This window comes from Podarcis cretensis (assembly GCF_951804945.1).
Source record: "Podarcis cretensis genome assembly, chromosome: 13".
NCBI classification, from domain to species: Eukaryota; Metazoa; Chordata; class Lepidosauria; order Squamata; family Lacertidae; genus Podarcis; species Podarcis cretensis.
In genome coordinates, this window is record NC_137182.1 from 39,804,019 (window position 1) to 39,830,426 (window position 26,408).

Below are 26,408 nucleotides of genomic sequence, written 5' to 3' on the forward strand. Positions count from 1 at the left end.
GCAATAATTTCCTTCTCCCATATTCACCTAGCTAAGGTGAATTAACTTAATTTCCCTGCCCCACTATGACAGGCAGAAATTGCCTCACAGAATTATAATGGCATAAGGAGCCTCACCTGTGGAGTTTCTGTCAGCGTAGGGGGTGACAAATTACGGCTCTTTCCACTGTTGAAGCCTCATAAATCTGTGAGTGATGCAGAAACACTGCAATTACTTACCATTTGAGTTTTTCAAGAAAAGACTAAAATATGGGATCCCCTCAGCCCCCCTCCTTCCTCACCTCATCACTGATGGATTCCTGTTCTTACTTTTTCCCTCACAATAAATAATGGTGCTTCTCTGACCACGCGAACGATAAACCTGTTTTGGTTTTGTTTTAGTTTATGCATTTCAAAACGAAAATTTGGCGCCTCCCTGAGTGTCAAAAATGACCTTTAATCTTCTTTGCCCACATCAAATATGGCGGCTCCATTGGATGGTGCGGGGAAGTTGCCGTAGTAACAACAAAGACATGTCCCTTCGTTCAGCTCTTCGCTTACTGCCCGGCGCAAACATGGCGGCCTCGCAGCACTTCCCTTTGCCAGTAAGAAAGATGGGTGCTTTCCATCGTTTTCGCGCTCCCCCTCCCTTCTAACCAATAATAATAAAAAACCTGTTTCCTACACTAAAAATACCAAGAGTCTTGCTAGTATGGCCCTGAGATTTTGCAGAACGGTGCTGTGAATATCAGAACATATCACACCTTTGAGCCGGCTGCCCACACAAAAAATGTCGCTTCACCGAGCCTCCAGTCCCTCATTGCGTGCCCACAGTAAAGATGGCGAAGATGCGACCGTTGTTACTCCTCCCTCCTTGCCCACAGAAAAGATGGGGGCGGAGTGGGGGGTGGGGTGTCCTGTGAACTTCCATAGGGGTTGGATTTGAGGGTGGAGAGGACAGGCTATCGCAAGAGGTCAACACCCCACCACCAGCCTGGCTGCTTGCTGCTATGGGAGGTTGGGGGCGGGGGAGAGGCTCTGTCCCCTTCCTCCGAAGAAGTGGCCCCCCACCCCCCCGTAAAATGTCGGCACCTATAAGAAGTTGTGAGTACCGGGGAGGTGGGTGGGGAGCAGACGGGGGGGGGGGAGGGATTCCCCTTAGACTTTGAGGTGGTGGTGGTGGGGAAACACAGGGGAGAAACAGACCCACCCTTCACCCACCCCGTGATTGACACCTTGGTACTGGCCGCCTCTGTGCCTGAGCCAACTGGGTCATGCAGGTGGGATAAAGAGGCCAAGAAGGAGAGACGGGGGGGGGGGGCGCCTGGGTTCTTTAGGGAGGGGGCAGACAGAGTTAGGGTGGGGGGTCATTGCTGGGAAATGCTGGAAGCCAGAACTCATGGGTTCTGTACGGGTGCCTATTCAAGATCACTTAAGGCAGGTTAGTTCTCCGTAACACCTTATTTCAAGTACAAATCCCCAAAGGGATCAGCTTTTTTATTGTTCATTAAACTATGTAAAGAAGAGCATTGTAACATCATATCCGGATCCAAATTCTTTACATTTCTGTCAGCTACTGGAATGTTATGTGCCTGAGCTCGGGAGGGAGGGGGGATGATTAAATCTCATAAACTGAACCCAACTAGAGAACAAGTCAATAATATAAAATTGCCAGTGATTTTAAATTAAAAGGAAGGATTTAATTAAATTATAATTAAGTAGGATTCCGTAACCTGATACATCAGTAGGAAGTTATGAACATTAGGAAGCAGGATGAGCTATATAGAACGTTGCGATAAAGTACAGTAATAGTAATAAGTAGAATGGGGGCTTGTTTTAAGATATGAACGAGCATTAGTGTTGATTGCAGTACATATTGAAAAGATAAAGGTGGATGTTTAGTATAGACTTTTTCATGTACAACGGTGTATTATTAGTGTGATACATGGCTGTCATGGTTTATGTTCTTCTACCTATCAAGTGTCTTTTATATGGATTATGTATTTATAGAAAGAATTATAAGAAGGAAATAAAACAAGTTATCTGTAACATCTTTTTTCCTCTACTTGTAGTCAGTCAGGATAAATGGGTTAATGTCTTCCACAATGTACAACTGATGTGGGAGTACACTCATTAACAACTTGGATTTCTGGAACCTGAGCAGTAGTAGTTATTCTGAATTAATTAACAGAATGCATAAGCATGTGGTCTTGTTATGCAGCCAAGGTGGGAAAGTGGAATCCGTGATGGTTGGTTTTTTGGGTTTTCTGGCAAGGGACACTTGCTTCCAAGAGGGAATGCATGGCTTAACTTCCTTCTGTCTTTTCTGCTACCTCAAACAAGATCACTTCACAACTGGCAGCATTGCAGTAGCAATTAAGCTTTCACCTAAATATTATTTTAAATGCAAATTTAAATCCACCTACAATTTTGGGACAAATTTCTGTGTTACATGTTTATAGAATCATAGAACTGTAATGTGGAAGAGACGCCGAGTTGGCTGTTGGCTTGCTGGCATATGCCATGCATATGAACATCTTTTGTGCCAAGTGTGGCTGAAAGTCAGGACTTTGGGGTTGGGGTGTGGGGGAAGCTAGGAGTTTAGGACAGAATGGCTTCACAGATTTGGGGGACTTCCGGGTACTTTGGAAAGGGATGGCTTCACTTCTAGTCTCTAACCTTTTAAACACAATCCAAGGTCTCACTGACTACCCCCAAAAAAACTAGGACACCCCCCCTCATTTCATTCAAAAAATTCAAGGGGTGCATGTTTCTGAGTGTGCTACATTTCTCTGCTGCAGAAAATAGTGAGTGGGCTTATTTTTATTATCCATGTCCTACTGGCTTTAGCTGCAATCCTATACATGTTTTCCTGGGAGTAAGATTTATTGGACTTAATGGGGCTTCCATCTGCAGAGTGATCTTTACAGTTGTGCCCTTTATCCTCATCTCATTTAGGCACATATCAGCTTGGTGAGACCAATTAGGTTGAGAGTCCAGACCATGATTCCACCCCCCACCCCCCCAAGGTCGGCCCAGCCATTGTCACCACTAGCTGGGCACAGATCCAGATCTGGAATATTTCCCACATCCAAACCTAGTACATTGGGACCTCTGTTTTCAAACGTAATCCGTTCTGGAAGTCCGTTTGACTTCCAAAACCGAGGATCAAAGCAAGTTCAATGGGGGAAATTGACAAACACACCTCGGAAGCTGTTTGACTTGGGAGACATGCTCAAAAACGGAAGCAGAAACATTCGGCAGCCGAGACGTTCGACAACCAAGGTTGACTGTACAGTGGTGCCTCGCAAGACGAACTTAATCCGTTCCGCGATTCTCTTCGTCTAGCGGTTTTTTCGTCTTGCGAAGCAAGCCCATTGACGGCTTAGCGGATTAGCACTATTAGCGGTCTAGCGGCTTTTAGCGATCAGCTGAGAGGCGGCTTATCAGCGGAACAGCTGATAAGCGGCTTAGCGGCTTAGGAAAGGGGGGGGGAGCGAAAAAAACCCACGGGAACTCGCAAGATTTTTTTGTCTTGCGAAGCAACCCCATAGAGAAATTCGTTTAGCGAAGCGCCTCCAAAGCGGAAAACCCTTTCGTCTAGCGGGTTTTCCATCTTGCGAGGTGCTCGTCTTGCGGGGCACCACTGTACTTGAGGCAAGGAAGAAGGGCTACCCCTATGCTATCCATATAATCAGTTATCAGTAATCAATATATTCATATATGCTCACACATAATCAGGGCTTACAGTATTTTATAATCCATTTTGAATCAAAGGGAAGCTGTGCCTTAGCTAACTGCATACTGCTTGAAACGGCAAAATTAGGAGCCGACCTTTCCCCTACAAACATCCATGTACCCTGGACAAGGGGAAGACGTGAATCAGAGATTCTGGTACAAAATCCCCTCAGATACAGGCTAAATTAATCCACAGAACAGGAAGAGAAAACCACAAAATCTCCAAACTCCCTGTCCTGTCATAACTAGGGGAGAGGTTAGACAGAGCGTCACTGCAAGCATTGGAAAGCAGAACTAGAACTCCGTGCTTTACCAGTGCTTGACCAGGAGCTGGAAGCATGGCAAGAAGCTTGCTAATTGGCTAATTTTCGCTGACAATATCGTGACTGCCTCATGGTTGTCTCATGATTTATGATTTGCTGTGATCTGCTCAGGTATAAAGACATCTGGATTTCTGTCAATCGGGGTCCCAGTTCCTTTTGGAAGAGATTCCAAACTGGGTCCTTATTGCCTGGAAATAAACTTCACCTTCTTATTCTCCATTGCTGAGTCTGCCTGATCCTTATTTAACACTAAGCGAGTACAGTGGTGCCCCGCAAGACGAATGTCTCGCAAGACGAAAAACTCGCTAGACGAAAGAGTTTTCCGTCTTTTGAGTCGTTCCACAAGACAAATTTCCCTATGGGCTTGCTTCGCAAGACAAAACGTCTTGCGAGTTCTTGCGAGTTTTTTTCCTTCCCCCCCCCCCTTTTCTAAGCCGCTAAACCGCTAATAGCGCTAATCCGCTAAGCTGCTAATAGCCGTGCTTCGCAAGACGAAAAAACCGCTAGACGAAGAGACTCGCGGAACGGATTAATTTCGTCTTGCGAGGCACCACTGTACCTGCTTACGTTCACGTGCTTCATACTGTCTGCCACCCTCTGTTATCTTGTGCAATTGAAAAGTTTGGAGAATCCCCCAAATCCTTTGACTCACTTCCTGTTTCTGGAAGCAAAAAGCTATAAGCTGAACCTTCTGACTACATGAAGAGCCATTTTCACATACATGCAGATTCCTAAGATTCCTGCCTTGGCATCTTGGAGAAGTGTGTGCTCTGCAGGCACCTTCTGTGCTAGGCTTGATTGATTGATTGATTGATTGATTGATTGATTGATTGATTGATTGCTGGTATATGCCACCTCTCCTCCAATGTGCTCAAGGTGGCATGCATGGTTCACTTCCTCCCCATTTTATCTAGGTTCAGCTGAGAAACAGCAACTGGACAAGGTAACCTAGTGAGTTTTATAGCTGAGTGGGGATTTGAACCCTGGTCTCTCACAGTTCCTGGTCCAACACTCTAACCACTACTCCACGCTGGCTCCCTGTTCCGGATAGTGGGGTTTAATCAGGGGGAGGGAATGCTTTTATACTGGGAGGGCTCGGCGGCCATGGAGTCCCACTCTGATTCTTTCACTGTCCTTTCTCTGTCCCGTAGAAGCACTGTTGGGTAGATGGAGAACTGCGATGAAGAGTGGCCAGAGGGCCAGCACTCCCTTCAGGCCCCAGGTGGGGTCCGGGCTGCCACTGGAACCGTGGAAGAGTGTGCTGTTCTCTACTCGGACGCGGAGGACGACCCGTCGCTCCTAACAGACCATGGGCCGGGTGCCCGGGCCCCTTTCCACTGCTCCGAGTGCGACAAGAGCTTCCGTTACCGCTCGGACCTGCGGCCGCCATTTTGCCCGGCACACCCGAGCTCAAGCCTTTCCAGTGCCCTCACTGCGTCAAGAGCTTCAAGCATTCCTTCAACCTGGTGAACCACATCCGGAGCCACACCGGGGAGCGCCCCTACCGCTGCACCATGTGCCCCAAAAGGCTTCCGAGACTCCACGGGGCTCCTCCACCACCAGGTGGTGCACACGGGGGAGAAGCCCTACTGCTGCCAACGTCTGCGAGCTCCGCTTCTCCTCCCGCAGCAGCCTGGGGCGCCACCTCAAGCGGCAGCACCGCGCTTCCCCCGCTGCCGCAGCCCCTCAGACGCCCGCCCCCCGCTGCCTGGCCTGCGGGAAAGAGCAAAGCCCCCTGGGGCACCTCTGCAGCGCTGGGCGAGGCCGGGCCGCGCCCTTTGGCTGCGGGGCCTGCGGACGCCATTTCCAGTTGGCATCCGAACTGCGGCGCCATTGGCTCGCCCACACTGACATCAAGCCCTTCAAGTGCCCCGACTGTGAGCGGGACTTCAACGCAGCGGCGCTGTTGGAGCGCCACAAGCTCACGCATGCCAAGGACAGGCCCCCGCCCTGCCCAGTGTGCTCTGGGAAGGTTCCACCAAGCGATGGGATGCTGGAATTGCGGGGCCTGGAAGAAGAGCCACGAGATGGGGGGACAGAGGCCCAGCAGCACAGCAGGGGCTGCCCCACGTGCCACCCTCCAGACATGCGGCCCCCCGAAACGCTGTACCAGTGTGAATGCGGGACCTTTTTCGCCAATGGCAACACCCTGGCGGCTCACTTGACTGCTCATGGCGGCGAGCCCTCCTTCAGCTGCGGGATATGCGGCCAGCCCTTTGTGAACTTGCAGACACTGGAGGAGCACCAATTGAGCCACGCTGTGGCTGCTTCCCCAATGTCAGGCCCCGGCAGTGAGCTGGAACGCCACCTGTTGCCGCAGCTGGACCTCCGTGCGTTCCCCGCCCGGCCCAGCAAGAAACTCTATAAATGCAGTGAGTGCGAAAAGTACTTCCGCAGCCCCCGGGACTTGGACCGCCACGTCTTGGTGCACACCGGCGAGAAGCCCTACCAGTGCACCGAGTGCGGCAAGTTCTTCCGGCACGAGTGCTACCTGAAACGGCACCGGCTGCTGCACAGTGGCGAGCGCCCTTTCAAGTGCACTGTCTGCCACAAAGGGTTCATCACCTTGAGCAACCTCTCCCGCCATCTCAAGCTGCACCGCGGAATTGACTAGGCGGGGAGCCCCCTTCTCAGAATAAACGCCCTCCTCTCCCAACGCTGCTTTCCTCTACCTCCATCCTGCCAGAGGCGATCTGGTTTTGGAGGTGTCACTCTGCCCGATGCGGCTAGAACTTTGATTTCCCCGCCCTCCTTGTAGGGCAGGAATTTACAATTGTGAGCTGATAGAAAAGTATTATTGTTGTTATTATTATTATTATTATTTTACTAATGTCCCACTACTGTTGGTAGAGTACATTGCACTTGCTTGACCGTTATAACGTCTTCGGTGGGTTGGGGGTAGGATACCTGGCTGGTTGTGCCTAGACAGGTAACTGAACATTTTGGGATTCAGACCCCTAATATTCCCGGGCATAATGAAGACGTGCCAGGAAATGCAACTCTTGGGCCAAGGCTCCCCCCCCTCCCCCGGAGATACTTATGTCCAAGTGAGCTTGACCAAGCTGAGATGATGTTGCCTCAATAGCTGTAGTGCTCTGTGGTTCCCAGGAATGTAAAGGAGGGACTGCCTAGCTGTCATGGGAGAGGTGCGCTCAGACATTCTACCAGGATGCAGAGTTATTGACTTGCTGCAATGCAGGACGTCTTCCCTTTTGGAAAAGCAGACAGCATTGTTGGGCAATAGAAATACTAGTCTGCAGGAACCTTGCAACATCCTGTTGTGTGACTTGGTTGGTTCCCTTTCCCTCTGATCTCTCTGCCCCTGGACAAGAGTGGCCACAGTTAGGGGACGTTTCTGCCTTTCCCTTTCAACTTGAAAGGCATGTTGTCCTTGCCAAAGCCAATGGGCTTGACTTCCAGAACTGCAGCTCACCAAAGAATTTTAGGCATTGTATTTCTATATGGCCTAGAGGTGATGGTGGATTAAGACCAGAGAGTTCTCAGCAACCTCACAAAACTATGGTTTCTAAGTCTTCCTTGGAGGGAAGTGTGGGGAAAGTATAATCAAACCATTAAAAATCAATTTAAGCTTGAAGCAGGACTGCACCTGTTGTATTTTATAGGGATGCCCAGAAAGGTTTTAGTTTATTTAGGAAAGCTTATTATTATCATTAGTATCCCTATTTCTGACTGCATTTGCTAAAAACAACCCAACCCAAACAAACAAGAATCATGTCCTTAAATACCCTGCTTAAAAATTGCAAAGATTCACAACAAAACTGAGGTTCTTCTACTTGCCCTTTTGTTTTCTTAGCTTTGGTTCAAAAATTGCTACTTTTATTTCCAGAATTATTTTTTTTGCAATCATGAGGACTATAAATTTAATTTTTTTTAAGATGTCCATATTATCATGTTTGGCTCAGCATTGGCTAGAGCAAAATTGCCTTGAAGGCAAGGTTCTGCCTGCAGGCTGTAGAGCAGTAGCCACCTGTGAGATGAACTGAAGGCTTGTGTGCCTGCATGATTTTATCTGTAGGCTTGAAGCACGTGAACGTAAGCAGGTACTTGCTTGGTGTTAAATAAGGATCAGGCAGACTCAGTAATGGAGAATAAGAAGGTGAAGTTTATTTCCAGGCAATAAGGACCCAGTTTGGAATCTCCTCCAAAAGGAACTGGGACCCCAATTGACAGAAATCCAGAGGTCTTTATACCTGAGCAGATCACAGCAAATCATAGATCATGAGACAACCATGAGGCAGTCACGATATTATCAGCGAAAATTAGCCAATTAGCAAGCTTCTTGCCATGCTTCCAGCTCCTGGTCAAGCACTGGTCAAGCACGGAGTTCTAGTTCTGCTTTCCGATGCTTGCAGTGACGCTCTGTCTAACCTCTCCCCTAGTTATGACAGGACAGGGAGTTTGGAGATTTTGTGGTTTTGCTCTTCCTGTTCTGTGGATTAATTTAGCCTGTATCTGAGGGGATTTTGTACCAGAATCTCTGATTCACGTCTTCCCCTTGTCCAGGGTACACTGATGTTTGTAGGGGAAAGGTCGGCTCCTAATTTTGCCATTTCAAGCAGTATGCAGTTAGCTAAGGCACAGTTTCCCTTTGATTCAAAATGGATTATAAAATACTGTAAGCCCTGATTATGTGTGAGCATATATGAATATATTGATTACTGATAACTGATTATATGGATAGCATAGGGGTAGCCCTTCTTCCTTGCCTCATTCCCCCCTTTTCAAGCTCAGAAAGAAGATTCATCTGACTCCTGAGCTTGAACACCACTCTGGACATCAGAATAAACCACTGTTTCCTGCAAGGGGGCCTGTTCCTGCACTGGAACCGGTTCCCTATGCATTCGCTCGCAACCATCGTCTTCCTCTGGCTCCTCTGGCACTGGGGGCATCAAACCAAGCATTCTTTCTTATAGTGAAGCCAGCAGGTTTCTTCTTAGACCTGCTCATTGTTTGACCTCCCCTTTCTTCTGCCCTCATGATGCTATACCATTTCCCCTGGTTTTAATTTGCCAGCTGTAAGTGTGGTTTATTTCTAGCAAATGTTCTTTTCTGAAGGCTTAAAAGGGATGCATCTGCTTTCATGGAAAGGTTCAGCCCTCAGAAAGAGTTTGATCTTCTGGAGAAGGCAACATTTCACGAAATATTTCAGCAAACATGATTTGGATTTCATAAAAAATATATTGGGGAGCTGGAGAAATGTATCCTTATGTTTGGCTTGTCCGGGGACAGGACGGAGGAGGCTCAGGTGTTGCCTAGGCTTGTGTGTCTTTGTGTTTAAATGTGGTCTCCAAGAATGATGCACTTGATAGTTCCTGGGAGCCCAGAACCTGCATAGACTTTGCCCATAGTCAAATAAGCTACTGGAGAACACACTGGAGAGGAAAAACCCTCTTTCATAAGCCGAAAAAGTATGATGAGAGCTAGGGTTGTCAGTTTTCCTATTTTATTTTTTAAGCCAAAGTCCTGTTGCCCTCGCTCCATTCTTCTTTGTCTGCTTGTGCCCACCCTAGTGCCCTCCTGGCAGGACAGATTGGTTCCTATGTGCCCCGTTAAGTCAGATTCCAGTATCGACAGCAGTATCTGCCCTCTCCCCTGTGGAATTATTTACTGGCAAGTAGTTGAGTCTTATTCTCTCTCTCTCTCTCTCTCTCTCTCTCTCTCTTTAAGCCCTTGGTAGGTCCTTGAAAATAACCTAATAAAAGCCTGCTCCTGACCAAATTCCAGTTCCTTATCTTCTGTGGAATGTAAGCCTTGTAGCTGGGCATTGGTTTGGTGTGCGTGTCTGTCTATCTTTCCATGCCTGTGTGTCACGGAGAGCAAGGTTATCCTAAGGTATAAGCTTCATGGGTGTCAGGGGCAGGCAGAGTCAGGCACCTGCCAGCGGCCACCTGCCCCAGGGGGCCCAGTGTCACTCTTGTGCCTCCTGGCCCTTTTGCTCTTCCTGCTTGCAATTGCCACCTGACCTGTTCACCTGTCCTCTCCAAGCACACAAGCAGTGACAAGAGCAAGTGACAAGTCCCCCAGGAACATGACCTTCTCTCCCCATTCCTGCCACCCCCATCAAAGAGTTGGGTGCATTGGGCACAGATGCAAGTGAGTGGGCAACAATGCCTTGGAAAGAGGAGGGGACCCCATCAAAGGCACTCTGCCCAAGGGTCTTTCATCTAGATTGAACACCAGGGACAGGTGGCAAGGATCTGGCCGTTTTTAGTAAGGTAAAGGTAAAGGTACCCCTGCCCGTACGGGCCAGTCTTGCCAGACTCTGGGGTTGTGCGCCCATCTCACTTAAGAGGCCAGGGGCCAGCGCTGTCCGGAGACACTTCCGGGTCACGTGGCCAGCGTGACATCGCTGCTCTGGCGAGCCAGAGCCGCACACGGAAACGCCGTTTACCTTCCCGCTGGTAAGCGGTCCCTATTTATCTACTTGCACCCGGAGGTGCTTTCGAACTGCTAGGTTGGCAGGCGCTGGGACCGAGCAGCGGGAGCGCACCCCGCTGCAGGGATTCGAACCAAGCCCTAGGTGCTGAGGCTTTAACCCACAGCGCCACCTGCGTCCCCTGGCCGTTTTTAGGCATGTTCAAATTTTTGGATTGAATTTTTAAAGGTAAAGGGACCCCTGACCATTAGGTCCGGTCGTGGCTGACTCTGGGGTTGCGGCGCTTATCTCTCTTTATTGGCAGAGGGAGCAGGCGCACAGCTTCCGGGTCATGTGGCCAGCATGACTAAGCCGCTTCTGGCAAACCAGAGCAGCGCACGGAAACGCCGTTTACCTTCCCGCCAGAGCGGTACCTATTTATCTACTTGCACTTTGACATGCTTTCGAACTGCTAGGTTGGCAGGAGGGATTGAATTTTAGGCATGTTCAAATTTTTGGATTGAATTGGTCTGCAAAGCAGATCTAAAACCTACACCTAGTTGGAGCCAGGAGTTGGACTAGATTCCCCTTGGGATCCCTTCCAGCCTTACAATTCTATGACTTCCCTCAGAGGAAGCCCCCCTTGCTCCAAACCCCTGGCTGAACTGCGCTCTCCTCTTCTGAGCAGGTGAAGCTGCCTCGCTACCCCACCTTTGCTCCCCTATAGATCTATCCTATAGTTTTATAGTCAGGAAAAACCAAAACTTCGCTTGTGCGTTTGCACTGCTGGCCTGCAACTTGATTGCAGCACCGGAGTTGCAGGCAGACACCTGCTATATGTACAGTGGTACCTCAGGTTACATACGCTTCACGTTACAGACTCCGCTAACCCAGAAATAGTGCTTCAGGTTAAGAACTTTGCTTCAGGATGAGAACAGAAATCGTGCTCCAGCGGTGCAGCAGCAGCAGGAGGCCCCATTAGCTAAAGTGGTGCTTCAGGTTAAGAACAGTTTCAGGTTAAGAACGGACCTCCGGAACGAATTAAGTACTGGGTACCACTGTATATGTCGGCGTGCGCATTGTTACAAGGGGGAGGAAGCGTGCTCGGTCAGCGACCATCGCGGTTCTGCTCTCCGGTGTGGACGCCAACAAACGCTGAAGGCGCGTGGAGGGACACGCGGGGGTGGGCATTGTTGATCTTCAAGAGGGGGCGTGGCGGAAGCTTTTGCGCACAAGCGGGGAGTGCAAGTGTATCCGAAGTTTATCATTCCTACTATTTGCAGGACCCTCCCCCCCCCCGCCCCCTGGGAAGATGGCAGAGGGAGGGAAGTGGGTGTGTTTCACCGCGGGGGCTACCTGGAGGCGTCAACTCAACCCACTCCCCGCCGCTCCCGCCTGCAGCCCCGGCGCCTCCCCTCAGGGCAGCAGCAGCGGTACAGGCAAGGAAGGGGGATCCCAGCCAGCAAGCGAGATAGGGCAGCGGCTGGAGCTTTTCCATTGCAGGAGAGAGATCAGGGGAAAGGGATCTCTCCTGCTCTCCACAGGAGGAAACGTGCTGGAAACAAAGCATGATGGATAATTGGGGAGGGGCGGAGAGGGGATCACATGCAGTACTCACTCCGGATGGAGATGCGCTCCAAGCGCTCGTATCCGGATACACTAGTACAGTAATCACCAGCCGCCTTTCTGATCTGATTGCTCAGCTTTGCAAAGCAGGAATTAAACTCTCCTTTCCCTCGCCCTCTCCAGTTTTCCCACTCTTTGGGCGGCGGGAGGAGAGTTAAAAGAAAGGGGGGGGGGAACCAAGGAATCCTGAAGCACCTCTCCAAATCTTCTAGATTCTACTCTTTTATCAGAGCCCCCAAGTGTCGTGCTCTGCCTCACACCTCTTCAGCTTGCTATTCCCCGTACTTAACAACGAATCCCTTCGTAGTAGCACCCAACTCCTTCCCTCCCTTTTATTTACTTACATCCTGATACTTCTTACCCTTACAACAACCCTGTAAGGTGGCAAAAGCAACATAGACTCTTGTGGCACATTAAAGACGAAGGGAGGGCGCAATAGCCCTGTCCTCTTTGGTTTTTGCTAAACAAACAAACAAACAAACCACCTCCGTAACGGTATGTAGCCATGGGGAGGAGCTACAAACCATTTTGGGATTTTATATTGTGATATGCTTCATTTTTTTTGGTGGTAATTTTTCATCTGTGTATTATGATTTTGTATGGTTCGGGACATTTTGTCCTGCCTTGTTGTGTGACAGTTGAAAGCACAGTTGAAAGAGGAATCCTTGCAAAACCAGCCACAACATGCCTTCAGGCATCCAAGTGAAGAGAGATCCTATCTCTTTGTTAGCAAAGGCTGCCCTTCTTTATCAAATTGGATTCTGCTTTCAGGAATGCTGCAGAGAAAGGAACCTCATTGCTACCAGGTCAATGGCGAAATGGCTTCTTTCCCTCTCTTGCCTTTTTCCCTTATTGAATCATAGAATCATAGAGTTGGAAGAGACCACAAGGGCCATCGAGTCCAACCCCCTGCCAAGCAGGAAACACCATCAGAGCACTCCTGACATATGGTTGTCAAGCCTCTGCTTAAAGACCTCCAAAGAAGGAGACTCCACCACACTCCTTGGCAGCAAATTCCACTGTCGAACAGCTCTTACTGTCAGGAAGTTCTTCCTAATGTTTAGGTGGAATCTTCTTTCTTGTAGTTTGGATCCATTGCTCCGTGTCCGCTTCTCTGGAGCAGCAGAAAACCTTTCTCCCTCCTCTATGTGACATCCTTTTATATATTTGAACATGGCTATCATATCACCCCTTAACCTCTTCTCCAGGCTAAACATGCCCAGCTCCCTTAGCCATTCCTCATAAGGCATGGTTTCCAGGCCTTTGACCATTTTGGTTGCCCTCCTCTGGACACGTTCCAGTTTGTCAGTGTCCTTCTTGAACTGTGGTGCCCAGAACTGGACACAGTACTCCAGGTGAGGTCTGACCAGAGCAGAATACAGTGGCACTATTACTTCCCTTGATCTAGATGCTATATTCCTATTGAAGCAGCCCAGAATTGCATTGGCTTTTTTAGCTGCCGCGTCACACTGTTGGCTCATGTCAAGTTTGTGGTCAACCAAGACTCCTAGATCCTTTTCACATTTACTGCTCTCAAGCCAGGTGTCACCCATCTTGTATTTGTGCCTCTCATTTTTTTTGCCCAAGTTAAAATTCTCCCTGTTAAAATTCATCTTGTTTGTTTTGTCCCAGTTCTCTAATCTGTCAAGGTCGTTTTGAAGTGTGATCCTGTCCTCTGGGGTGTTAGCCAGCCACCCCTCCCAGTTTGGTGTCATCTGTTTGATGTCACCCTCCTCCTATTGCCAGTTCTACAACAGGACCTACTCTTTCTCTGGCAAGCAGCACAAAATGAATTATGAGGCCTGTTGCTACAGCAGAGGTTTTCAACCTTTTTGAGTCCACAGCTCCCTTGACAAACTACAGTCATACCTTGGAAGTTGGACAGAATTCGTTCTGAAAGTCTGTTCGACTTTCAAAACGTTCAGAAACCAAAGTATTGCTTCCGATTGGCTGCAGGAAGCTGCCAAAGCCCTGCGTTTGGGTTCCAAAGAACATTTGCAAACTGGAACAATCACTTCCAGTTTGCGGTGTTCAGGAGCCAAAACGTCCAAGTACCAAGGCATTCAAGATCCAAGGTATGACTGTACATTCTTTCTGCAGCACCCCAGGAGCCCAGTTATGTCACCCTTTGCTGCAGAGCTGGCAGCCCCTCACCCCAATTCAAACACACTCCTCTCCCTCACCTTGTGAGTCCTCCAGGCAGCTGCTATTGCTGCCCCTGGTCTCTGAGCTGTCCCCCTGCCCCAAGGGGAGGTGCCTCCTCACAATGCCCCACAAGGGCATAAGACACACCCCCGGGCCAGCCCCAGAGGCATCATTTGCCTGGGAAGCTTGCCTTGTAGCCTGGGCTGCTGCAATAGCTGTGCAAGCCTTTGAGAGGCTGAGATGCAAGAGGGCTTCAGAGGAAGGGAGGAAAGAGGGACAGAGGCCAGCACTGCCCGGGGCACCCCTGACCATCATTCAAGGCACCCCAGGGTGCCACGGCACACGGGTTGAAAACCACTGTGCTACAGAGATCAGGAAATAGGAATGTAATACACAATGTTCCTTTTTTAGAGGGTGCTGGGCATGAGTTAGGGACTCCCTGATACAGTACATTTAGGACCAAGGCTCAGAACCTTCTGGTGGGGAAAAAGAATGCACCATTTTGGAAGAGACATCTTAAACATGCCAGGGAGCAGGATGTGAAAGGCTACATTGAAGAAAGGACTGCAAGTGTTTGGGGAAGCATGATTATGGGGTACTGGATGTTTTGAAGAAGAGCCTAGGGGACTATGAATTGAAAAGGGAGGTTAGATGTGGGGAACGACGGATCTTCTTTCTGGGCATGATTTGGGCACAGATATACTCATTTGTAAAGTAAAGAAGAAATTCACAGCAATGTAATTAAAAAAGAAAAGAAAGTATCAATGGTAGTGCTTTTTTATTATTGCAACACAGAAACACACACACACACACGTCTTGTGGCACCTTAAAGACTAACACAACTATTATGGCAATACTAGTCTTTAAAGTTCCACAGAACTCATTTTGCTGCAGCTGACTAATACAGATACTTTCCTCAAAATTATAACAAACACAAGTTCTTGTACCGAAGTGTCTTAGCCATTATCAGATGGAGGAAGGCTGCTCTAGAATGTTCTGTCCCAAGCAGCCAGCATGGGCAGTGGTAGGGAATGCCAGGAGTTGTGGTCCAAAATATCTGGAATAGCAAACTAGGCTGACCAAAAAAAGTGGTGAAAGCCCTATGGGTGGGAAAAATAACTTGCATGTATGTAGAGGGTAACAAATTTGCATCCAATTATATATTAAACCACCATCAGCGATCAGGATCGCGCAACGACACGCCAAACCGAGTAAGGGAGCTGGTGTGAGCGAATAGGATTGGGAACAGCTGATGAAACGCAGGCTAAAATGGCGACTGGAGAACGGCTCCCCTTTGTTAAGGGAGGGTGGTTATACTAGTCCGCCTGGAAGGAAGGGCACAGACAAAATAAAAAATGCGAAAGAAAAGGGTCCTTAAAAAATAAAATCCCGCGTCCTGATGTGATTGGCCGTAGGATCTCTCGGCTTCTCCTCCGAATGATCACAGCGCGGGGAGTTTAATATTCAATTAATCTTCATGTAAAATGGGAGAGGCACTGCTGAGAGCCACCGTCCGGTTTTCCCCGGTCGCTTCTTTTGTGAGATAAGGTTATTTTTAAAAACCCACTTTATCCGCTCCTCCCCTTAAGAAAAACACACAGAAGACCATAGGTGCCGGCTCTCTGGGGTGTTCAAGCACCCCCAAAATTCCCCGTGAAGGGGCCCAGACACTCACAAATTTCGGCGCCCGGGCAATGCACGCTGCATGGCAACCACGGCCCCGGCAGCAGCGGGGCCAAGCTAGCGCTCCTGCAGGAGACTCATTTCCAATGTTAAAGTTTCTGCTTCAAGATCGCTGCCTCGCAAAAACCCCGGCGCCCCCGGAGTGTTCGGGGCTGGAGCTTCGTTGCCGCGTTAGCCGGTATGTATGTCAGACGCGTGGGAGAATTAAGCCACGTAGTTTCTTGGAGTTTCCAGGCCGAAGACGAGAAGGCAGGCTCCTCTATCTCTAGGCTGCAATCCTTACCTGACTGTAAACCCCACTGAACACATGCCGTGCAACTGAGCTGTTAGGAAGCACACTGGAGGCTGCATTCGCCCCATTCATTGAGCTGAGCGACGCTTTTGGAATCTAAGCCCGCAATAACCAAGCATGAATAAGTCTTTCCCCTGGCTCGAGCTCTGATTGGATACTTCTCCACGAGGTCTGATTGGACAGCTTCCATGGTTCTGTTGATTGGTTACTGAGAATTCATGGGCGTTTACAACATGCTGGGAACAAGTGGGAGGCGGAGCCTATATAATTCTCGTGCAGGTTTCCACTCTGGTCCGATACCAGACTATAAAAGTTGCAGGCAGCTTCTCTTTCGCGGTACAGTTTGGTTTCTGCTCTGCTGAGAAGATGTCTGGACGTGGAAAGGGAGGAAAAGGCCTTGGAAAGGGAGGCGCCAAGCGCCACCGCAAAGTGCTTCGCGATAATATCCAGGGCATCACCAAGCCTGCTATCCGCCGCTTGGCTCGCCGCGGAGGCGTGAAGCGTATTTCTGGCTTGATCTACGAAGAGACCCGAGGCGTCCTCAAAGTCTTCCTGGAGAACGTGATTCGCGATGCTGTGACCTACACCGAGCACGCCAAGAGGAAGACCGTGACTGCCATGGACGTCGTCTACGCTCTGAAGCGCCAGGGTCGTACTCTGTACGGTTTTGGTGGCTAAGGGGATTTCTTCGTTCTTGAAACCACTTAAAACAAAACAAAAAACCCCAAAGGCCCTTTTCAGGGCCACCCACTTTTCCTTGAAAAGTGCTGAACCACCTAATCTATGATATTGATACATTGCATGTGGAAATAATTCTGAGTTACTTTGTTACCTTCGTTATCGTTTCACAGGTAAATGAAAAGGATTTCTCATAAAAGTGAGTCGAGCGTTGCAGCCGACCTAGGATTGGCTTCCTTTATTAAGAGTAACTTTAAACCGCTTTATAAAAGTTCTGGTTTAACCCTACCGCTTTGTTTGCTACCTGCGAATGATTTATGCCATTTAACATGCAATTCCACCCTCGAGCGCCTTCTGAGAGAAAGCGGTCGCCATTTTCTTTCAGGAAAATAATTGGTGCTTCTGCGCTTGGGGAATATAGCCTCCCCTCAAGTGGTTTTTTCTGGTTCTTCCTAAGCACTCTTTTAAATCTTCAGCTGTGCTTAAACCTACTCTTAGATAAAAAACGTGAGATTTGAATGCTGCACTGGCTTCCGCCATGCTGGCCGGAGAACAAAGAGAAGCAGATGGAGGTGGAAGGGCGTGGTTTAATTCCCCGCCACAACGACTCGGCGGCGCGGGAAATTCAAAATCTCGCATGAGTTAAAACTGGCGTTTCTGCAATGAGTGTAAACTGCCACCTGATGGCAGCAAAAATTGCAAGAAGCTCGTTTGCTTAAAAAAAAAACCCAAAACAAAACCCAGAAAGAACCCAACCACCAAGAAAGAAAAGGGCTAAAAATGATGTTATGTAAGAAAACTACTAGCCCTGATCAGAGGCAGTAATGTCAGTTGCTGGAAACTGCACGGAGAGGGGAGTTCTGTTGTGCTCAGGTGTTGCTGAAACACGGAACCCATTGGTTGATCTTATGCATAGCTGTCAACTTCCCTTTTCTTGCGAGGAATCCTATTCGGAACAGTGGCGTAGCGTGGGTTGTCAGCACCCGGGGCAAGGCAAGTAATTTGCGCCCCCTAACCTGTGGATTTGCGCCCCCTAACCTGTGGATTTGCGCCCCCTAACCCTAACCCCCAGATGTTGCGCCTGGTGCGGCCGGGCCCCCCCCCTGCACCCCCCACGCTACGCCACTGATTCGGAATAAGGGAATTTCCCTTTAAAAAAGGGAAATGTTCACAGCTATGATCTTATGTTCTTAAAACTGGAACACAGACGGCTTGCTGTGTGTTTTGATTAACTAACTAGCATCAATATATTCTTGCTGGGCTGTGTGTTGGTGATCCCAATTTCATGAAACACCCCTTTTTTAAAAAAACAAACAAACAAACCAGATATTGTGTGTTCTTTTGAAAGTTGTAGTTCGTTGAATGTCTTATGTCATGGCCCCTTTGTTATAAAGGTTCTTAACATTTCAAGTATGTATTTGTGTTGTGTGTGTGGTGCCCACTGTCCCCTGTAGAGCCATGCTGACCCGGAAGAGCTGATCCTGAGAGTTGGAGAATATTCCAGAGTAATTTGGGATGGGATATGGCAAAGAGGGACTGCAGAGGGGTGGAGGGAGTCAGCAAAAATTGGATGCCCTGCCATGCTTGACCAAGAAGTGTTTCCACTTGCCCAGGTGGATATAATTCATCAGCTACATATTAATTTTCCTTGCAAGAGCCTAGTGAGATAAACAAGCTCCAGTACACAGCTAAGTAAATGGGTTGTTTTTTGGTTTTTAAAGATAGCCTTGCATTATCTTAAAGACTTTTCACATGACCTATTGCTCTCCTACCCTCCTATCCCTAGAATGATGTGGTGGGGAAGCCCTGCTATCCCCTCCTTCTGGAGGTATCACTTGCTAGTTGTTTCTATGGCAACATAGCTGTACAGTGGTACCTTGGTTCTCAAAGTGAATCCGTCCATTCCAAAACCAAAGCGTTCCAAAACCAAGCCGCACTTTCCCATAGAAAGTAATGCAAAACAGCTCAATCCGTTCCAGACTTTTAAAAACAACCCCTAAAACAGCAATTTAACATGAATTTTACTATCTAATGAGACCATTGATCCATAAAATGAAAGCAATAATCAATGTGCTTTACTATAAAATAAATAAGACAGTATTGTCGATGATTAAAAAAAAAACTTACCTGCACTGATGATAGTCATTGTTTGGATCTTTTATCCAGTCCGTTTGACTTCCAAAATGTTCGAAAACCAAGGTGCAGCTTCTGATTGGTGCAAGCGCCCTGGAAACAATAGCTGACAACTGCATCGGGCGTTCACCTTCTGAAAACCATTCAAAAGCTGGAACACTTCTGGGTTTTCGGCATTTGGGAACCAAGGTACCACTGTATTTGACTAAATCTTTAGATATGTAAAAAAGGGGTGCTTAAAAGGACTAGCCTGATTGCCTTCTGCTACAGAATCCCACCCCACAAATACAAAACTGCCTGCTTGGAGGGGACTCAAAGATACCATCCCAAAGTGTTATATGGATTATTTAGGTATCTTGATGTAATTATACCAAAGGAAGGTACTCTGTCAAAGAAATTTAGGGAATCTCCATAAAAAGACCACAGAAGAGCTCTGCTCTTGGAAGCATTTAAATTAAACTTAAGTTGGTTAGGCCACATTGCAGCAGTGAAGATGTGAATGCTTCTTAAATTTCTATTTTTCTTTCTGAAACTGCCCATACATATCCCTCATCCTCAACTGGATGGATGGCAACATTTGATTATTAATATTTTTATTTCAGGAGGTAAAAGAAGCAGGATGAACTGACTAACCCTGTATCGACCGAGAACTAAGGGAGCTCTTGGTGCCCCAAATCTTAAGCAGCATTATGAGGTTTTGCAATTAAAATTGTTGACACATGTGATTAATAACTCAGCTTTAAATCCATCAGTCAAAATCGAACTTGGAATCCTCACAACCCTCTTTTAATGCCTTATCTTTCCTGAAAACATCATGGGCTGACAATAGCAAAATAAGTAATCTGCTTCTACAGCAGAGCTTCTGAACAGGGTGTGAATGGCAGTTGCACTTAGCTCATTTGTCATTACCTTTAACTCCTATTTTGGATCAACTGGCCTTTGCTTTGATGATAGGTATCACCAGTTCCTATTGTGCAGAAAAAGAGGAATCCATAAAATGAAAAGAGATTTTGTCCAAAGGTTGACCTATTGCAGAAAATTTGCTTAAGGATAAAATAAAACATGTCTCCCTATAACAGACTCCAACTCAAGTAAGTTCATTTGTCCAAGTCCTACTCCATAAAGGAGAAGGGCTCCGTTCCTCAACTTTTTTAAAAAAACCTTTTTGTTCACATGCAATCTCCAGTTGAAGTGGCCAAGCTTCAAATAATACAAATTTCTACTCAATATAGAATGTGGCTCATCCCATGGACTGAGACTAGTTTGGGAGAGCAACTGGGGTACATGACTGGGAGATGTTGCTGTCCCCATTAAAAAGAAGCCACTCTAAAAAGGCTATTGAGATGGCATTGGACTCCACTGTTTATCTAAAATCAGAAAAGGAGAGGCTGTGGTTCTACTGGAACACTACTTCATATGTGGTGGAATCGCTTCATCTGGCACTCATGGCTTCACCCAAAGAATTGTGGGAACTGTGGTTCACCCTCACAGGGCTACAGCTCCAAACACCCTAAAAAACTACAGTTCCAAGATTCTTTGCAGGGAGCCATGTGCATTAAATGTTCTGTGTGTGTGCAGCCTAAAAAAAAACCCAACACAAACTGAGCAGCTCAGGATACTTGCATCTGGCATCAGAAAGTGTGACCTAAAAGTCTTGAGTCATATCAATGAAAAGTCCCTGGGTTGATTTATATGTGGACACTCCTTGCAAAATCAAGCCCTGGTCCACTCATTGGCAGAAATCACAGCAAACAGCAGCTGATACCTAGTGGTCCACTGAAAACTGACCAGTGTCTGCTGGGGCATCACATCCTTTGCTTGAATTTGAAAGCTGGTGCCACAGAGGAGAACTTTGAGATGGAGAAAATGTACGAGCATCGATGACCAGTGCAGTCCTATATACGTTTATTCAGCATCAAGTCAGGTTGTGCCCAGTGGGCTTCTTAACGCTTTATGAATTTATAAAGTTGCCATCAACTCAAACTGACTCCTTCCAGCCATTTCAGATTGTTCTGCCATTGTTATACTCTGAATTCAAGAGGATTGTTTGTATTCTAGCAACCGAGTTTTGCGAAATCCACACTCCCTTCCTCCGCCAGTGCCCTTTGATCAAGATATGCTCTATTTGCATTTAATAAATTGCTATTGCAATTTCCCAATTAGGTACCTGGGTCAGAAATCAGGCTGTCTCATTGCACATCATATACAAATGAAACTCTGCAGAATGGAGTGAAAAGAAGGCATAGGATACTTCCGAGAAGGTGAGCCAGTCCTTAGACACTTAAAAACCTCCAGCACCCATTAGTGTGGCAGGTAGAATGCTAGCGCCATAAAATGCCACGGGTGGTTTCAGAACTATATGTTAGGATCAATATATATTGTCAGGCCATGAAAAGGAGTGAGATAATTTAAAATAAATAAAGAAATAATTTTTCTACGCCGTACAACTGAGGGCCTTTCTGTGCGAGGCAACTTCTCTCTGGGCCCAAAGTGAATGAATGAATGTGTTACTTGGCCCAGCTCGAAGCGCTTTTGCGCGCCACCGGCCACTCCGGAGACGGCGGGTCCCCCACCAGCGGGGCGCAGACCCCCCCGAGATTGGCCCGGCGCGTTTCTCGGGCCCCCGATCGCCGCGAGAAGTTTTTAATTTAGCCGAAAAGGGCCCAGATTTCCCGGCGCCAGGCGCGCCGAGCGGGACTTGGCCGCGCTTCGGCCTGGTTTCCCCGTGCGCGCCGCCTCCCCGGCCCGCGAGGCGGCCGGGCTCGGAGAGAGAGGCTCCCGCGGGTCCGTTTCGCCCGGGGCCCGGCGCGCTGCGAGGCGGCGACGCGGCGATTTGGGCCCTTTTGTGGCACTCAAGAAACACAAAGTTGCAGCGGAGACAGGAGCCATTTCTGGCTGCGGAGGAGAGCGCGGGGTCTGCGAGCGCACCAATCAGCGCGCAGCTCCGCCCCTATAAATAGCAGGCAGCTCCGGGGCCGCACTTCAGACTTTACTTTTCGGTTCCGAGAGGTTCTAGCCCGCCGCCTCCGCCTCTGCCTCCTCCTCCTCCTTCAGCATCAGCCCCAGCGGAAAGCCGTCGCGAGCCGAGGCGACCATGTCGGAGACTGCTCCCGAAGCGCCCGTGGCCGCGGCGCCGGCCGCCAAGGCGCCGGCCAAGAAAGCCAAGAAGCCGGCGGGAGCCGCCAAGGCGCCGCGCAAGGCGTCGGGCCCCAGCGTGACGGAGCTGCTGACCAAGGCGGTGGCCGCGTCCAAGGAGCGCAACGGGGTGTCCCTGGCGGCGCTCAAGAAGGCGCTGGCGGCCGCCGGCTACGACGTGGACAAGAACAACAGCCGCATCAAGCTGGGCCTCAAGAGCCTCGTCAGCAAAGGCACCTTGGTGCAGACCAAAGGCACGGGCGCCTCGGGCTCCTTCAAGCTCAACAAGAAGCAGCTGCACGACACGGCCCGGGACAAGGCGGCGGCGGCGGCGGCGGCGGCCGGGGCCAAGAAGAAGCCGGCCGCCGGGCGCACCAAGAAGGCGGCGCCCAAGAAGCCCGCCTCCGGCTCGGCCAAGAAGCCCAAGAAGCCGGCCGCCAAGAAGAGCCCCAAGAAGGCGGCCGCCGCCAAGAAGCCGGCGGCGGGCGCCAAGAAAGCGGCGGCCAAGAGCCCCAAGAAGGCCAAGGCCGCCAAGCCCAAGAAGGCGGCGCCCAAGAGCCCCGCCAAGGCCAAGGCCGTCAAGGCCAAGGCTAAAGCCAAGCCCAAGACGCCCAAGGCCAGAGTGGCCAAGCCCAAGAAGGCGGCGCCCAAGAAGAAGTGAAGAGGCCACGCCATGCCCGCCCGCCCGCCAGCAGCCCTCGCCATCCCAAAGGCTCTTTTAAGAGCCACCCACTTCCTCAACCGGAAAGAGCTGACTTACGCACCACACGTTCTCCACGTACTTTGAAACTCACACACCCCTCTTGCCCGCTTCTTCATAAATCCCTGTGCGCACTTACACCCTCCTAGTCTGCGCTAGCACTTCGGCGCAGCTACGCACAGGGTTGAGTGGTTCGCCTCTTTAGCCGTAGGGTTTGGGGTACCTCGTTTTACAGGGCAGTAGTGTACTGTAGTTTGCTTGAACGGGATTACTCTTGTGCCTAACTCCTGTGTTGTCAGCTAAGCGGAAATTGAGGGCATTTTAATAAAAGTCTTCGCTGGTTCAGAGAGTGGCCAACAGTTTCGCGAGGGGGACTCGAGTGCAACAAAGTTTGGTATACGAGTTCCTGGGGTGTAGATACACAATTTCCCGCTAGGTATATTCCTTACTCCGCCCACAAGAATGAACGCTGAAATTCCATTACGCGCTTGCGCCAGTCATCACTAGTCAGGTTTTCCCAGATCCTTAAATCCCCCACATCTGCAGCCTGAAGGAGCTGCCGCCACCCTTGTCAATAATTCAGTGCTTGACTCCGGTATAAACTCAAGAGAATAGGGTAGTGAGGCCCCCTTTGCCATATTCTGCTAAACCCTATCCGCCATGCACCCACCAGTGCCCATTCCGCCCTCCAATCTTTTCACTTTTTATCTTTCCTAAAATGTTTACGTGGTTACGCCACACCAAAGCTTGAAATCGTAGCCCATTACTTCAGCTTCTAAAAAAACGGGTTTTGTTTAAAGTAAGCCTATTTAAAGATACAAATGCAGAAGCCATACCAAGGATAGCCCGTTATGTATTTTGGACAGTATTAATATACAGATCAGATTTTCTCCCCGATAAAATGCTGCAGCAGCGACCAGCTCTTTAAGTGAAGGAGTGGGTGGCTCTTAAAAGAGCCTTTGGGTTGTTACGAGTTTGCCGAAATGAATTGTAATTCTGTAGTTTTTTAAGCCCTTTCCCCGCGGATGCGCCTGGCGAGCTGGATGTCTTTGGGCATGATGGTCACCCGCTTGGCGTGGATGGCGCACAGGTTCGTGTCTTCGAACAGACCCACCAGGTAAGCCTCGCTCGCCTCCTGAAGAGCCATCACCGCAGAGCTCTGGAAACGAAGGTCCGTCTTGAAGTCCTGCGCGATCTCGCGCACCAGCCGCTGGAAGGGCAGCTTGCGGATCAGAAGCTCCGTAGACTTCTGGTAGCGCCGGATCTCGCGCAGCGCCACTGTGCCCGGGCGGTAGCGGTGAGGCTTCTTCACGCCCCCCGTGGCCGGAGCGCTTTTACGTGCAGCCTTCGTGGCCAGCTGCTTGCGCGGCGCTTTGCCGCCGGTAGATTTGCGGGCGGTCTGCTTGGTCCGGGCCATCTCTCCAAGGAAGTCAGCAACAAAGTTAACCTCTCTGCAGTACTTCGAAACAATGAAGGCAGCGGCTGGGCTGGCGGGTATTTATAGCCGAATCCTCGTGGTCCTATTGGCTGAGGTCCGCAACGCAGCCGTTGAAAAAGTTTGAATATCCCGGGCTCTGCCCTGGTTGGACCAGTGATGGAAAAGCTTTCCGATTGGTTGATCCTCCTTCTCGCACGCCCAGTCTTTGTTCTCTGGAGTGAGGACCCTCCGGGCCGCCTCTCGCTTTCTAGCAGTAAACATGCCATGCCCAGTCACATCCCGCAACGATTCACAGATTCACACGCGGAAAGAACGCGCACGGCTGCTGTGTTGTGCTGAGGAATCATAGCGCAAGGAGGAATTCCCTCCGGTGCGCATTCTCCCTTGTTATTCAACATGAATAACCTTAGCATTCATTTTATTAGAGCTGCAAAACCTAAGCACACTCAGAGGGGGTGGGGCAGAACTAGCTCCATGGAAATTACTCCCTTGTTAAGTGGAGCTAGGATTGCTCCCTAATTATAGAACTTGTCAGTGGCACATTTAATCCCTATTATATCGTCGAGGTAATTCATATCAAACTGACAAGCGTATATTTCCCCTTCCCCAAAAAATGATTTTTATCTCACCTTTCAGCAGAAAAAGGTGGCCCATTTTTTAAGAGAAGGAACACCAAATATGCAGATGGAAGAGGGGAAAACAAGATCATGCACTGTAGTAACAAAATTTTGTAGTAAAGAGGAGGAATTGAAAAATTTGGAGAGGAGTCTAAAGTTCCTAGTATTTCAGCACAGCCAAAAAAGGTGGGGGGGGGGGGTGGTGCAGTACCATCTCAATGCTAAGAGTGTGGTGCTGATAATGTCAAGCTTGCAGATTCTATCCTGGTAAGAGACAGCTGCATATTCCTGCACTGCAGGGGGTTGGACTAAAGCATTCCTTCCAACTCTATGATTCGATAAGGCAATACATACATAATGTATTAAAATCCATGAAATTATTCATTTAAATGTGCAGTTAATAATCCCCTACTCTGGCATGGGGTCAAATGCAGGCCTTCAGGTCTCCGACCAACCCTAGGGACTCTCCCCAGGCCACATTGGTCACTAGGGCGCCTTTGTGCTTTTGCTTGGTTGGAATAGATACAACTTGCTTGCATGGAGGGAGATGCTTGTGTGCGCGCATGTGTGTACATGTAGGGATTTCTGACATTTGCATGGCTAGAAGGTAGCCTAGAAGGTCAGCCACACCTATTGCTCCACCCACTTTTTAATTCTGCCCCAACTTATCCCTTGCATGTGGCCCCCAGTGGGCTGCCCACAAAGGAGTGTGGCCCACTGACAGTGAAATGTGCTGCCCACTGCTTTAGAGGATGAGTAATACATTAAGCAGGGGGATGTGGTTGGCGCTGTGGGTTAAACCACAGAGCCTAGGGCTTGCCAATCAGGTGGTCAGCAGTTCGAATCCCCGCGACAGGGTGAGCTCCTGTTGCTCAGTCCCAGCTCCTGCCAACCTAGCAGTTCGAAAGCACATCAAAGTAAAGTGCAAGCAGATAAATAGGTACCGCTCTGGCAGGAAGGTAAATGGCGTTTCCGTGTGCTGCTCTGGTTCGCCAGAAGCGGCTTAGTCATGCTGGCCACATGACCCGGAAGCTGTATGTCGGCTCCCTCAGCCAATAAAGCGAGATGAGCGCTGCAACCCCAGAGCCGGTTACGACTGGACCTAATGGTCAGGGGTTCTTTTTACCTAATACATTAACCAAATGCACACTCCTCCCCACTTCTCAGTGGCACAAGTGATTTTCAACTCTGCTGTGTGCTCAGCTGTTTATGCCAACATTTTGCCACTGCAGTTGAGTCACTTCATCAGCTGGGGCTGATGGGCTAGAAACCACAGCTGGGACATGCTCTCTGCATGAGGGGCAGACTTGCCCTTTTATACTCTGTGAACTGCCCTCCTCATGTATTCAATAAGATTTTCACAGGCATATAAACTGTGTAGGACAGGGATGAGGAACCTGTTCCCTACCCCCAACCACCACCCCAAATAAATGGTTGTGTTCCATCAGCCCCTGTCACCACTGATTATTATTTTTTATCCCCTTGTCTACCCCACCTTTCCTCCCAGGAACTGAAAGTGGCCAGCATGAATTGCTCTCCCATTTTA

General features: G+C 49.1%; 4 protein-coding genes across 4 annotated transcripts; 3 read left to right on the forward strand and 1 right to left on the reverse strand.

Moving 5' to 3' along the window:
• The first annotated feature begins 765 nt into the window (after nucleotides 1–765).
• On the forward strand, nucleotides 766–9,778 carry FIZ1 (FLT3 interacting zinc finger 1). Its single transcript, XM_079951112.1, is given in 6 exon segments — nucleotides 766–1,082; nucleotides 5,191–5,422; nucleotides 5,424–5,444; nucleotides 5,446–5,559; nucleotides 5,561–5,635; nucleotides 5,637–9,778. Coding segments are annotated over 5 exon segments (1,443 nt in total). The 5' UTR covers nucleotides 766–1,082; nucleotides 5,191–5,206; the 3' UTR covers nucleotides 6,654–9,778.
• A 6,633-nt stretch (nucleotides 9,779–16,411) lies between these two features.
• LOC307200253 (histone H4) lies at nucleotides 16,412–16,941 on the forward strand. Its single transcript, XM_079948665.1, has one exon. The coding sequence runs from the start codon at nucleotides 16,528–16,530 to the stop codon at nucleotides 16,837–16,839; it is 312 nt and encodes a 103-aa protein (XP_079804791.1). The 5' UTR covers nucleotides 16,412–16,527; the 3' UTR covers nucleotides 16,840–16,941.
• Nucleotides 16,942–22,012: 5,071 nt separating this feature from the next.
• On the forward strand, nucleotides 22,013–22,923 carry LOC307201765 (histone H1.3-like). Its single transcript, XM_079951179.1, has one exon. The coding sequence runs from the start codon at nucleotides 22,067–22,069 to the stop codon at nucleotides 22,766–22,768; it is 702 nt and encodes a 233-aa protein (XP_079807305.1). The 5' UTR covers nucleotides 22,013–22,066; the 3' UTR covers nucleotides 22,769–22,923.
• Nucleotides 22,924–23,661: 738 nt separating this feature from the next.
• Nucleotides 23,662–25,053, reverse strand: LOC307201308 (histone H3.2). The gene has a single exon (XM_079950367.1). It carries the CDS (start codon nucleotides 24,222–24,224, stop codon nucleotides 23,814–23,816), a length of 411 nt encoding a protein of 136 aa, XP_079806493.1. The 5' UTR covers nucleotides 24,225–25,053; the 3' UTR covers nucleotides 23,662–23,813.
• Between the last annotated feature and the right edge of the window lie 1,355 nt (nucleotides 25,054–26,408).